General features: G+C 39.5%; 1 protein-coding gene across 1 annotated transcript in view; it reads right to left on the bottom strand.

Moving 5' to 3' along the window:
* chaf1b (chromatin assembly factor 1, subunit B) overlaps positions 1-13,837 on the bottom strand; it is a 16,260-nt gene extending 2,423 nt beyond the window's left edge. The window contains exons 1-12 of the mRNA XM_077616679.1: positions 13,703-13,837; positions 13,425-13,578; positions 11,179-11,311; positions 10,996-11,116; positions 7,778-7,881; positions 7,619-7,715; positions 6,024-6,108; positions 5,867-5,960; positions 5,716-5,785; positions 4,691-4,782; positions 4,443-4,602; positions 1,119-1,595 (exon numbers count right to left, since the gene is read on the bottom strand). Coding sequence (XP_077472805.1) covers positions 1,119-1,595; positions 4,443-4,602; positions 4,691-4,782; positions 5,716-5,785; positions 5,867-5,960; positions 6,024-6,108; positions 7,619-7,715; positions 7,778-7,881; positions 10,996-11,116; positions 11,179-11,311; positions 13,425-13,556 — 1,565 coding nt within the window. The 5' untranslated portion in view covers positions 13,557-13,578; positions 13,703-13,837. The remainder of the gene's footprint in view (positions 1-1,118; positions 1,596-4,442; positions 4,603-4,690; positions 4,783-5,715; positions 5,786-5,866; positions 5,961-6,023; positions 6,109-7,618; positions 7,716-7,777; positions 7,882-10,995; positions 11,117-11,178; positions 11,312-13,424; positions 13,579-13,702) is intronic.
* Between the last annotated feature and the right edge of the window lie 531 nt (positions 13,838-14,368).

Genomic DNA, 14,368 nt, shown 5'->3' with positions numbered 1-14,368 from the left:
AAAATGATAAAAGTATACAAAATTTGTATGAAAAATGCATGCAAGTGATGCTTGTATGCATGCAAAAATCTGCGAAAATACAAGAAAATGGCCAGAAAAATGATGTCATAACACCTAACCAAACAAAAACAAACCAAAACCCCCCGGTTCAAAAATGCAATTGCTCTAATGAGTTGTGAAGTAGGCTTTCTAGTGTGGGTGTTGCTGAAAGGAGGAGTAGTAATCCCTCGAGTATCGCAGTAAATGTAGACCAGAACTGGCCGCGATAATCGAAAAATCGTAGGATCAGCCCAATTATAACTACTTTTTTTTCTTCAGTGCTGAGTCCTAGTAGCAAAAGACAGGGGAGTGGCTTCCGCTTGTGAGTTTCAGCGTGGATTTTCACATTTTTATGAACTTAAAAAAAATTATAATAATTAAAAGCAGGAAAAAAAAAATCGCAAAGAAGTGAATCCGTGATAATCGAGGGAAGACCGTATAACCAGTAGGCTTGCATGATGGTTGTGGAAAGTTAACTCTGGGAAATGTTGCAGCATTTCCTTGTTATAATTATACCAATTTCGTCATACGCAGTTTCTGGGTATGATGATAATTAGGCTTTTGTCGAGTCAATGATGATGACAAAGCCTATGTCCGATTATTATTATTATTATATGCCTTCTGATGTTTTGTAAGTTGGACAAATTATCGTATCTTGGAACAATAATTTACATATCTGAGCTTATCGTTCCCTGAAAAATCTGTATGTTGAAGCATTCTAAGGATATATATTATAATTGTATTATTATATATTAATATTAAGTACACCACTGTTGTGTTAAGCTTATAGTCCAGGAGTGTACAAACAAGAGCCATAGTGGGTCCTGGTCTTTGTTCCAACCGATCCAGCACAAAGTGTTTAACCAAAGAGGTTTCTGTGCAAACTAGAAGCACCTGATTCCAATCCACTGATTGCACTTGTAGGACATGTGATTGGTGAAAAGGTGTCCTCCAGATGGATTGGAATGAAAACCAACACCCACAACGGCCCTTTGTGGAAGAGTTTTCCAAAACCTGTTATATTCTGAAAATGACGGTAATTGTGACTACCCTAATGGCAGTTAACAAGTTAACACTACCTTGGAGCGGGTCCTTTTGACGCCACCGCACTTTTCGGGGTAGTAGGAAAGTTGGTGCGCTTGAGGACCATGGGTGCAGTGGGAGTATTCGGGGTGAGATGGGGTTGAGGAGTGACGGGTGCACCAGTGCTCCCGGGTGTCAGCGCCTGTGCGGGGGACGCAGGTGGGCTTTTTGGAGCGTTAGGCTTCCCCCAAGACTCCAGCGTGTTGAGGGTGATCTTTCGAGGCTGAGATTTGACCTTGTTCTTCTGCTCTGGGGTCCTGATCGAGGACGGCGTGGGCGGCCCAGAAACGGGAGACGAGGTGCGGCTTGGTGCGGGTGTCTTTTTAGTCTTTTTGTCAGCAACACTGCTAGGGGTGAATACTTCCAGAGCAGGAGGCTCCTTCAGCGGTGTTCCCAACTCGGTGGGAGAGAATGAGAGAAAAGAGCAGTAGCCATCGGTGGAGGAGACTGCCAGGAAAGATGCATCGCCAGACCTGAGTAAAAGGGAAGTAATTGACGTTTTCAGTGAGAAAAAAATGTCAGTTTTTCCGAAACCATTTGATATGCAAATGACCGTCTCAACATACGAAAACAAGATCTAAGTCACGAAATCCCCCAAAACGTAAATGCATTTGCTGCATCCGTTATTTTATTTTGAAACAGTCCCGGTAACATTGCGGCCTGCTTTACTTCCACTTGTAGTCCCTCACAACAACAACAACAAATTTCCTTTTACCAACGTTTGTTGTCACATAGCTCTTTATTTAAGATTGGTGCGAGTGAAATGAATAAGCGGGCTCTGTCATTCATCAAAAAACAGAAGATAAGAAAGTGGCGTGCGGTTGACTGATATTGCAAGGCAATGCAGGCCATACAAGCATCGCTACGATATTGAAGCAGAAGGAAGGATTAAAAGCGGCCTCTCGGTACTGAACGACGAGATGGAGGAACATTTAGTACATTGGAGTTCTATTTAATGCTTAAGTTGTTTTGAATTCATAATTTGAAGCTGTTTAGATGTATGTTTATGTGCTACCGTTAGCATACTCCTTACTGTACTACTGCAGGAATAGAACACGTTTTTGCATGGTTGTTATTCATTTTAATACATTAATAAATACTTTTCTTATCATTTTCTTTCGTTTTTTTGTCTGTTTGTCACAGCTTTAATACAAAAGTGGGATTTAGTCAGTTTTGTTGGTAGTTTTTTTCGGAGCCTGGAAAGAATTTCATAATTTACATATTAAGTACGTTCTATTTACAAAAAAATGTAAAGTATGAAAAAAGTTCTGGAACCAATCAATTTGACTGTTTTGAGGCTTTCATCATCAGGTCAACCAAATGGGAATCTGCTGCCATTTTGGACATCTAACGTTGTATTTTGGCGATTCAACTTGAAGTGACTCTATATTGAAACCAATGAAAATTGACACGCTGTTCAAAAATATAGAAACAAATAATGATTGGGTCAACGGATCCATATTTGTTGCGTCAAATGTATTTCAGGGACATGGTGTTGGCTTCCGAAATGCCGAATTTGGTGCAGATGGTCATTTGACATTATCTTTTAGAAACAAAGACTGCATACAAACAGTTTTGCGAGGGGCGGCACGATAATTACCCTCAGTCATGTCTGTATTTTGAATTAGTCTACAGGATGCTCAGGATTATTTTGAGGTTTGTTTCGTGGCTTGCAGAATCACTCTGCCAGCACATGCAAATAACTCTTCGCCTGCTGTGCTGCTCCAAGAATAGCCCAATCCAGACAAATATCAAACATCTCTGAATCTACTTCAGCTTTGATAGATATTCGTGTTGATGGTTCCACAGCGAAAAACACAAAAACCTGTGAAAATTTTTAAAAGAGAAAAAAACTGCTAAAACCAAGCACGACAGAGAAAATGCTTTAACTGATTTTTTAAGACTACAAAAAAAGATTCAAATTGGCCATTGAAAAGAATGGTGATTTTGTTCAATTTTTGACAGAACTGTACGTTTTTACCAAAATCAAAATAATAGCCTGGATTGGCTTGATTTAAAAAAAAATTGACATATAAATTGACACATAAATCTGATTAAAAAAAAGACTAAATAAATTTGAAATTTTAAAAGTTAATTGCTTCTGCTCTATTAAATGAAAAGGTGTTAGTTTTTAAACTTGAGTCATTGACACAACAGTTGGAGGCTAATTTGGAAGGGTTCCTGCGTCAGGTGAATTATTTTGAGCGTGTTGAACATTCAACTGGTATTGGCTGGGAAGCGTGCCCAAAAAGTGGATGTAAATAAATTGTCAAGTGCATGCTTTGCAAAGCAGCTCCTCACAGGAGTACTTTGGAGATGATGTAACAGCGAAATGCATGATACTTGCTCGCAACAAAATACAGCCAAAACAGAATACATTGGTACCTCGACATACGAGTGGCCCGACATACGAGCAATTTGAGATACGAGTAATTTTTTTTTGCTAATATTTATCTTGAGATACGAGACAAATTTTGATATACGAGCAGACAGCGGACGCGACAGGCTGCTCATAAGAACATCATGGGCACTGTCTCTCTCCCTGCAACCCCCTCGTGTAATGTCTCTCTGGTCGCAACTCCCTCGTATAATGTCTCTACGAGCACTGGGTGGAGCGTTGCATTTTTTCAGTGGTTTTTTCCCGTTAGTCTATGCGAATGACGTATATACTACTTCTCGTTGGCAAGTGGCCGTGCGTTATCCTATTGTGAGGACATTTGTGTGCATAATTTTCAGAATATTTTGAAAGGAATACAAAAGCAAACAACCCTCGCAAATAGAGCCAACCCGCCAGAAGAAAGGTATCAAAATGTCAAACAAAATTAGAACTAACTTTAGTGCAAGGTTAGATTAAATTTATTTTTGAGTGTCTGCATCGTAATCCAAGTTCATTTAAATTAGTTTGTTATGTTACGAGCGCGTTGCCGTGCAAAAAGTAACCCCCTCCATCCATCTCTCTCCCCTCCGCGAAATCAGTCTAATTGTAGTACTATTAAACACATTATAGTACTATTAAACCACTAGTTATTTGTTACTTTGTTAGTAGATGGCAAATTAGAGCACATCAAAATGTTTTTTTCAGTGGGTTGTAATGAATTAATTTGTTTTTAGTTCATTTCTATGGAAAACGTTCATTTGAGTTTTGACTAAACCGACATACGAGCTCAGTCCCGGAACGAATTAAGCTCGTATCTCGAAGTACCACTGTAGTTGACATGGCCTGGATATTCACAGATTTTCACATGCGTTTTATATTGCAGAAGTTATGGCAAAAATGCGCCTTTTCACACATTTCTTAGGAAAGGTTACAATTAAATTACCATGTGAGGTCACTAAGAGTGTGATAGTGAATGTTGGAGACCAGGCCAAACGGAAGCGCCTGCTGCGTGTCGTACAAGAAAATGGAGTCTTCAGAGGCCACTGCAAATACCATTCGATATGGTAGCTGAAATAAATTGGGAAAGGGCTGGGTGGAACCATCTGCAAATAGAAAAGGAAAAGCATTTTAACCAAAAACAAAAAAAACGGTGAATTACAAATTGAAGTGAATTCTAGGACGCGCTCTTACCTTCTGCCTTCTTGGTTCTCAGCTCAAAGTAAACTGGACAACAGCGTACAGCTAGCGTGGCCTTAGATGGACATGGCAAGTGGGCGATTGGCCTAAAAGACAACATTAACCTTTTGTAGGGTATTCATTGACTGCGCTCGCTAGATGTCCCATTCATGTTCACTGGAAGAGCCAAAGTGTTCATCCATTACCAGTGTATTTCTCTGTGTTCATTCATTTGAAATACTATACTTTTCGGAATGAGCTGGTATTTTTTTTTCTGTTCTCTTGTAACGAAGCTATTTATTTCCTTTTTTTTGTAGAGACAAACAAGCTTTGAAAAGAAAATACTGTAACTTGGTTAATATATTTTTTGATCGATCAAATATTACTGTGTACCATTTCTCTATGTACCGTATTCCAAATTAGGCCATGGACAAATGCTTCTAATTTTCAGATGCGGCATATAAATGGATTTTTTTTCTTTTAATCAGTTGGCCTGTGCGTATGGGGCCCTCTATATTGCAGAAATTACAGTAATCAATCAATGCTGTTGTCAAGAGCAATTCATTCAGTTAACATTTTATATAGTCATAAAATTATATATAAAATTAATAGTGAATAATAATAAAAAAAGAGTGTATTATAATAATCGAGGCCTGACATCCACATTTGTAAGCCACACCGTGAACTACTTGATCACGTATGTGGATCCAGGTTTTTGAGGTTAAGTTAACGCTTTTAATTTTCGAAAATAGTCACTTGCCCCGTAAAGGGTGGGGGGAAAAACCCTTCTAATTAGCTATTACAAGCTGAAACTGTGACATGAAAAGCACGTATGGCCTTTACCAGCTAAAGTGTAACCTAAAGGCTAGTCCACAATATATCAATTAACTAAAAAAAGAGGTTCACGAATTGAGTCGGACATAACAGTTATTTAAGAGGAAGAAAAAAAAAAAGAAAGAGAACACGACCATTACTGCTTCTGGCCTTTAGCCAGTGGAAAAAACACTCAAAATGTGAAATACCACATTGCCAAAAGTTACCTCTTAAGGCTCTTCCGAGAGAAGATGTACGTCGTATTAGTGGTTGTTTCTCCAACCTCCACACACCCGGCTGTGACGGTAAGAATTTTTCAGTTAACAACTCCGATCCCTCTAATTAAGGAGTTTATTTTAAGAAAAGGTACTCATGTACCTGGAGCAAGTAGGTAGGAGCCATCTGGTGTAAAAGAAAGACGTCGAAAGAAAGACCTCATGCTGTCGTCGTGGAACATGCGGTGCTGCTTGACCTGGACAGATAAGGGATATTTAAACTCTACACGACACTATTCTAATGCTCCATGTGTACTAACCTCCCCGTCCACAGGTGAGACTGTGCTTATTTTGCTGACGCAGAAGGCTTTCTTCTTGGAGTTAGTGCTATAAACACGCATAACTCTGGAAAGTAGCAAAAAAATTCCTGTGAGCAATGGTCAGGTGTGCCACGGGAAGTCATACAATGTAATATTCAGAGAGAGAAAATAATATGAATGTAACGGCATTAAAATTGAACTATTACGAGGTTAAAATCAAAATATGATGAACTTTAAATTATAGATTATACTACTACAAGACTCCAATTGTGAAACAGTCATTTTGTTGCTTATTTTTCTCTAACATGAACCGGAAGTTGTTTGGTTTCTAGGGGATCAACTTTTGGCGACGTAAAGTTGTAAAGTATTTTTTTGCGTAATATTAGTAGATTTAAGTACAGTGGTACCTCGACCTACGATCAGCTCGTGGTACGACGAAAATTTCGATGGAATAATTCGCCAGCGATACGATCAAAATTTCGAGATGCGACCAAACCAGGTGGACATGACATGAGAGGCTGGTTATCATTGTAGCGCACTGTCTTTTTTGCCGCATCTCTTTCGTGTATAACAGATATCTACGAGCACTGAACGGTTTCTTTCGCCTACACATGGACCAGGAAACGCACAACGCGCATGCGCGGGCAAAAAGAGGGCTTTCTGGGTAATGAAGTATACTCGTGCCCACAACACCAATTGCCAATGGCACCCTTTCTCATAATAAAACTTCATTACCCACAATCAATACGTGGGTAGGAGGTTGCATTTCCTCTTTCCCCCCCCTTAGCATGTTAGCTCCCGTTGGCGGAGCGATCGCTAATTCAAGACTACTTCTCGTTGGCAAGTGGTCGTGTGTTATCCTATTGTGAGGACATCTGTGTGCATCATTTTCGGAATATTTTGAAGGGAATACAACAGCAAACAGCCCATCGATAGCGAACATGAGGGTGGAGGCGTGGCAAACAGCTAACCCGCCCAGAACGAAGGTAAAAAAAGATTAAAACAAAATTAGAATTCAGTTTTGTGTAAAGATACATTAAACGTATGTTTGAGTGTCTGTATATATTAATCCAAGTTAATTTAAATTTGTTTGTTCATTTACGAGTGCGTTGTGGATAAATTCCCCCTGAACTTCCCGCCTCCGTGTAGGGGTTGGAACAAATTAATTAGTTTTTAATTCATTTCAATGGGAAACGTTCGCTCGAGTTACGAAAAGCTCGACATACGATCTCAGTCCCGGAATGGATTAAGATCATATGTCGAGGTACCATTGTATAATATTTGGAGAAAAGTCATAAAATTATGCGATTAAAAACATTACTTTACTTATTTTTCCATCACTCAAACCGGAAGTTGTTCAAGGTCCGCAGACATCAACTTTTGGTGACATTAGGCGAGTGTGAAAAATGTGATTTTGGAATAATTTTGTGATCCCTGCTGATAAAACTTTGACGAGAATGATTATTATTAATATAGGCTACAGTTTTAAATGAAAAGATCTTCAGATGGTGGTGTCCCTTGATGTTTTTTCAATGCAAAAAGTGTCCCGCAGCTCAAAAAAGGTTGGGAAACACTGCCTTAGACGTTCTGAGCACCTGTCACAACTGAGAGTGGCGACGTATTGACCAAGTGGATCCCAGGTCACACCCTGCACGTAGCTCTTGTGGTCATTAAGGATGCACAGTTTCTGTCCTGGAGATAGAAAGTGAAATGAAAAATGCTCATTTCATGGGATATTGTACTGATCTGCAAACCTTTGTTGATGTCCCACATGATAGCGGTGTTGTCGACAGAACCAGACACCATGTAGTTTCCATCGCGGGTCCAGGATAGATCGTACACATCCTCAATGTGGCCCCTAAAAATGTGACGCACAAACAGTTGAATGTCCTGCGTTTTCACCATGCTTGCCCTTTACGATTTGACGATATTTATCATCAAAACAATAAAAAACTTGATATCCTCAGTGCAGAGTCAACGTACTCAACTTGAGTGCTGAACCTTAGACCTAATCAAGACTTATTACTACTACTTATACTACGTAGTTATTATGTTTACCACTTATTTATCTATTAATATTTGTTGAGTATTTATTCATCATTACTATATATTGATTATCTGTGTGTTTGTTTGTTTGTTGTCGAGTCTCAGCGAGTGGTGCGCTCTCAACAACTTGGTGCGGAACGTCTCCAAAACCATGGAACTCACCCTGGACTTCAGATGGAACAAGGCCGCTGCGCTCTGCTGACCTCACTTGGACTACTTATTTATTTCTTATGTATTATTTATTTGTCTGTTTGTTGTTGTTATTTGTGCACGGCGAGGTGAAAGCTTAGAATCTCATTATACTTCTATAATGAGAATAAAAGCATTCAATTCAATACAGTGGTACCTCGACATACGAGCAATTTGAGATACGAGTAAAATTTCGGGCAAATATTTATCTTGAGATACGAGACAAATTTTGATATACAAGCATACAGCAGACACGAGAGGCTGCTCATATGAACATCATGGGCACTGTCTTTCTGGTCGCAACTCCCTCGTGTAATATCTCTACGAGCACTGGAAGGAGCATTGCATTTTTTTCAGTGTTTTTTTCCCCGTTAGTCAGTCCGAATGGCGTATACAGACACTCCCCTACTTACGAACGAGTTAGAGTTAGGTTCCGGCGATTGTTCATAAGTTGAATTTGTTTGTAAGTTGCTCAGTGCTATATTTTGTATTATAATTTATGTTTAAGGCCTATATAAGTATATTGAAGGTTTATATAAGTGCATTTGTATGTTTAAGCCTTGTATAAGTAACACACACTGGTTTGTACTAAAAAAAAACATTTAATAAAATGGAGAGAATACATACAGTACTGTATACATACATTAGAGAGAGAGAGATTTACTAGAAACTGGCCGAAAGAAGCTATCAAATGACGATTGCAGTTTTCTTTTTTTTATCATAAATGATGCGGTAGCACTGCATGGCCTCATTCAATTGATTTGCAAACTTGGTGCAACGTTCAATATTTGGGTCCTGCTGCTCGATCTTTGTTTATAAATGGTACTGACGGTCGAACGATTCAAGTTGTATTCACGTGCAACGTTCACCACTTTCTGACGCGCATCAAGCTTCGTTATTATTGCCACTCATTTCAAATGAAATGGCTTGCCTCTTCCTTGCACCTCCCTCAATAGAAGCCTTTCGCTTTTCACCAACCATATTCAATAATGGATGCACGAGATATTTAATGATACAAATGAAAAAGGTTCTTTGCGCACTGGAGATACGTTCACGCACTTCCGCATTGCAACGAACTGGGCAGAGGAAGGTGGATGCTAGGTGAGCTGAGCTCTCACAGCGCCAGGCGTCCGTATTAGCGGTGGAAGGAAGCACTACTTGGAAAAAGGCGCGCAATACAAAATCGAACTTACGAAATTTTTTCGACATAAACGCAATTTGCAGACATGTTCGTATGTACCGTTGTACGTAACTCGAATGTTCGTAAGTAGGGGAGCGTCTGTATACTACTTCTCGTTGGCAAGTGGTCGTGCGTTATCCTATTGCTAGGACATTTGTGTGCATCATTTTCGGAATATTTTTAAGGGAATACAAAAGCAAACAACCCTCGATAGGTTGCATCTGAAAGTCAGGTTGGAGGCGGGGCAAATAGAGCAAACCCGGGAGAAGAAAGGTATAAACATTTAAAACAAAATTAGAATTAAGTTTAGTGTGAGGTTCAAGTTCATTTAAATTTGTTTATGTTATGTTACGAGCGTGTTTCCGTGCAAAACACCCCTCTCTGTCCCTCTCTCTCTGCCCTCCACGAAATCCGGCTAATTTTAGTACTATTAAACACATTTTAGTACTATTAAACCACTAGTTATTTGTTACCGTATTTTCACGACTATAAGGCACACATAAGTCTAAAATGTTCTCCAAAATAGACAGGGCGCCTTATAATCCAGTGCGCTTTATATATGGACCAATACTAAAATTGTTATCACGATAAAATAAAATAAATCAGTCGATAGGACAACTACGGCAAGCAGCCCCCGACTCTACTATTTTCCCGTAGATAAAGTACTGTGCAGTGACTGCTGGGATATAGAGTTCTTAATACACCCAGTTCTGCAAATACCCAGTGTGACGGCGAGCACACTAATTTGGTGCTCGCCGTCATTTCGGCTGTATTTACAAAATAAATCCTGCCGCTAGATGCTGGCGTCAACAGAGCATTCAAAGCTAGACTGCGAACTATATATATTATATATATTAACTCGGAGCTTGCCGTCATTCCCGGAGGCTTGAGAACTACAACCGCTGGACCCGGCGTTTTGGAAGACTCATTTGGGCAATTGTTTAATTCGGTCACAGAAAATGAGGACTTTGATGGATTTGTGGGTGATGATGATGTGAGTAAGTTGTAAAATGTCTAAATAAAGTACAACCGAACTCAGTTTTGCTTCCGTTGCCTTTTTAAAAACGTGTTTTTAGCGTGTGGGTGTAGCGTGCAAGAACTATATATCCCAGCAGTCACTGCGCACCGGAACCCGGAAATAGGCTGCTTCCGGTAGCCAGCGCTATTGCGTTTCGATGTTCATCCATATATAGTATATATGCGTCTAAAAAAACGGTGCATGCTTTGTGTGTTTAAAATACAGAAATAGCACTCGTTACTGACACTGCGGCTAAAAATACGATGCGCCGAATAATCAGTAAAATACGGTACTTTGTTAATAGATGGCGAATTAGAACAAATAAAAATGTTTTCCAATCCAATATCCTGTTTTGGGTGTTTTTTCAGAGGGTTGGAACGAATTAATTTGTTTTTAGTTCATTTCTATGGGAAACGTTCATTTGAGTTACGAGTAAATCGACATACGAGCTCAGTCCGGGAACGAATTAAGCTCGTATCTCGAGGTACCACTGTATTGGTAAGTACTAGCAAGAAAAAAATGTTACTGTTGTTTAATACCTGAGGGTCTTCACGACAGACCAGCTCTCTTTGTTGAGCCAAGCGTCCTCTTCCTCCTGGAAGACGGGCGCTTGTTCGGGCTCCTTGTTGTCGTTCAGCTTCCAAAGCAGAATTGCTGCATCTGAACCCAACACACATTACACGTCACATCTCCGGGGGTAAAAATCTGTGTACCGGACGTACCGTCTCCTCCTGACGCTAAATGCTCTCCGCTGGGGCTGAAGCGGACCACGTTGACGGCCTTCGTGTGTCTCGACAGATTAGATAAAAACTCCACGGCCGCCTTTCCGTCTGGGCCCATCTCCACTCGCCAAAGCTGCGTCAAACCCAACATACGAGAATTTTGACATACGAGGAAAATTCTGAGTATATTTTTGCCTTCAGATACGAGACAAATTTGAGATATGAGCATACGATATTTTTTTTTACTGGAGATAGTGTGACCGAGTCGATAATCTGTGAAAAAGCCAGCAGAATTTACATGGACTTGAAAGGAAAGCAATATCTGAAAAAGATACCAGCAAAATCTTTCAAATCAAGTCGTGGCTGGTTCAATAATTTTAAAAAACGAACTGGGATACACTCGGTTCTAAAGCATGGAGAAGCAAGAAGTTCCGACTCGAAAGCCGCGGTGGAATACATTAACATCTTTGCCTCAGTTATCGCACAAGGAAGTTTAAATTTAGTGCAACGTAATATTAAAACGTATTCATAAGTGTGTGTGTATAGCAGTGGCGGTCCGTGCATTTTGGGGTAGCACCTTCTATCGGAATCAATCCAACCCTCAAAAACTATTTTATGGCTATAAAACCTCTACAGCAGCTACAGCTGCGACACATAAAAAATCATCAATAATAACCTCATACAATTGAAATATTATTTAGGAATGTAGCCATATTTTACTCACCAAAAATCCTTTTTAACTGTACACAATATCCATCCTCCTTTCTTTCCTCCTTTTCTATCGGCATCGAAGCTAATGCTGAAAGTCGAGCCTGTCCTGTCGTGTTTCTGACATAGTCCGTCTTGAAAATGGCTTTAAATCAACACAACAATATATTTGCTTGTGCAGCTTGCTCCAAATACAGTTTGGTAGCTCTTTGTAGTTAGCGCACTGAAACTGCCGCACACACCCTTTTCCCGGCTGTAACAGGCTTGCTAGCTTCGGAGTTGACCGCCCTTTCTTAATGATGTCCATTTTTTTCTGGAAAAGTCCGTCTGGAAAATAGCTTTGTGAGCAACTCTGCAACCAAATCCATTTGTTTTTGCCTGGCAGCCATTGTGGGTGGAGTTTGCGATCTCTGGCTGCCTCACTATGGCTTTGGCCCGCCTACTCTCTATAGCTAGCCAATCATAGTTGGTGAAAGCAATGACGTATCCCAGCCAGCAAAATGGCAATGCCTGCGAAAAAGCATTGTGGTGTTGCCAACTCGAAATCTGATTGGTTAAAAGCAACAGTCTTGTTTAATGCAGCAGAGCTCGCAGAACTGATTGTGAAGGCTTTGAGGCAGATTTCTGATCCTGGCAACAAATAATGGCTGAAATGTGATTGGTTAAATGCTTCAATATGAAAACACACATCTGGAAGCAGTGCAACCAGGGGGAAAAGCAATGAAAGGAAGCGAACAGACCATTTGTAATAATAAGTATTGATGGACAAAATATAATGATTCAGATATTTCTTAGGCCAGCAGAGAAGGCCTTGAAGGCCCTGATGACCGGCCACTGGTGTATAGTAATCTAAGTTCATTTAATAAATTTAAAGTTTATGTTATGTTACGAGCACCTTCCCATCCCCCAAATCTCTCTCGTCCACGCACTCCGCAGCTCTACTTGTACCGTCTGTACTGAGTAATGTCACATTTTAGTATTGACGATCATAACCACTAGTTAGGTATTTGTTACTTTGTGAGTAGGTGGTGAATTAGAACAAATAAAAAGATGTTTTTCCATTGTAATAGCCTGTTTTTGGTGTTTTTTCAGAGGGTCGGAATGGATTAATTTGTATTTAGTTGTTTTCTATGGGAAAAAATTATTTGCGATACGAGTAAATTGATATACGAGCTCGGTTCTAGAACGCATGAAACTCGTATCTCAAGGCATTACTGTAAGGACTCAAATTCAAAGTGACATTTCAGACTTTATAACACCACATCAAGATGAATTTAATGTCAAGATTCACAGCAAGTTTTAATCACTTATTGGACATTTCTTAGACATGTCTGGAAAATATGAAATGAAAGAATTAATAGCCACAAGATGACACTTGAAGTGTGATTGGATAACATTTGATAAAATTAGTATTTACGGACTTTAAAAGACATCGTGGGAATCTTGATATTTGATTTTTGAAATAATGTACATTGTAATTTCAAGTTATGTCGCACAGTCCTTGTACATTTTGAAAGGAGAAAATGACGTCTACTCACCCTGACGGTGGTGTCCACGCCAGCTGTGGCCAAACGATGAGTAGTACATGATCCATCGGAACCGTGCTGAAAGTCCAGACTGTAAACTGGCTCCTTGTTGTGCCAGGCGATCTCACAAGTTACAACCTTCATTTTCCGACAATCAAACACCGACCTGTGCGAGAGAAGCCATTTTAATCTCATAGTTGGTTTTAAACCAAAACGAAAAACTATCAAAACAACCCTTGGTGGTGGAAAAAGTTAAACATTTAATACTTGCAAAATCATTTGGAGCTTACCAAAATGCACATAAATGACGTTTTATTGTATTTGTTCGGTTTTTCCGTCCTTCGGCTGAAGAGTGCTAAATCCTTCCCGCGTTTGGAATTGTTCAAAACTTCCGGTCGAGCATTTGTTGATGATTGGACAAAAAGGCCGGAAAAGGCGGTGATGGAGGGAATATGGTGCGCCGCTGGACGTAATGCGCATGCGCGCATTGACTAGGAACAGGAACCTAAACAATGTTCGGTGCTGCTCTTGAGCTTATTTAGTTTTATAATTATTTTTTTCCCAGGAGGCGAAACATTAAAACAATATTTGTAACTCAGAGTACAGCGATGTTGTAGCGTTTATACGAAAACAAAAAAACAGTTAGACTTTGAAAAAAAAATCATATTTTTATAGATATTTGTTAGTTTATTTATGATAGGACTGTTATTTTTTCAAGCATGCATTATTATAGACATTTGCGAAATAATGCTATGATTTTTTTTAATTTTTATATTATTAATTCTATTTTTGTTATTTTATTAACGTATTGCCTGCCATTGATTGCCATAGACGTCCAATTCAATTTCAAGGGCAGCCAATAAGTTAAATGACTGCCCCTTGAAATAGTTAAATATCACGGGCCAAATTAAAAAAATAAACGTTTGGTATTTCCCTAAATTGTAGCGATAACAAAG

This window comes from Stigmatopora argus, chromosome 13 (genome assembly GCF_051989625.1).
Source record: "Stigmatopora argus isolate UIUO_Sarg chromosome 13, RoL_Sarg_1.0, whole genome shotgun sequence".
NCBI lineage: Eukaryota > Metazoa > Chordata > Actinopteri > Syngnathiformes > Syngnathidae > Stigmatopora > Stigmatopora argus.
Note: the sequence above shows the minus strand (reverse complement) of the source record. Positions and strands in the feature narration are given on the sequence as shown.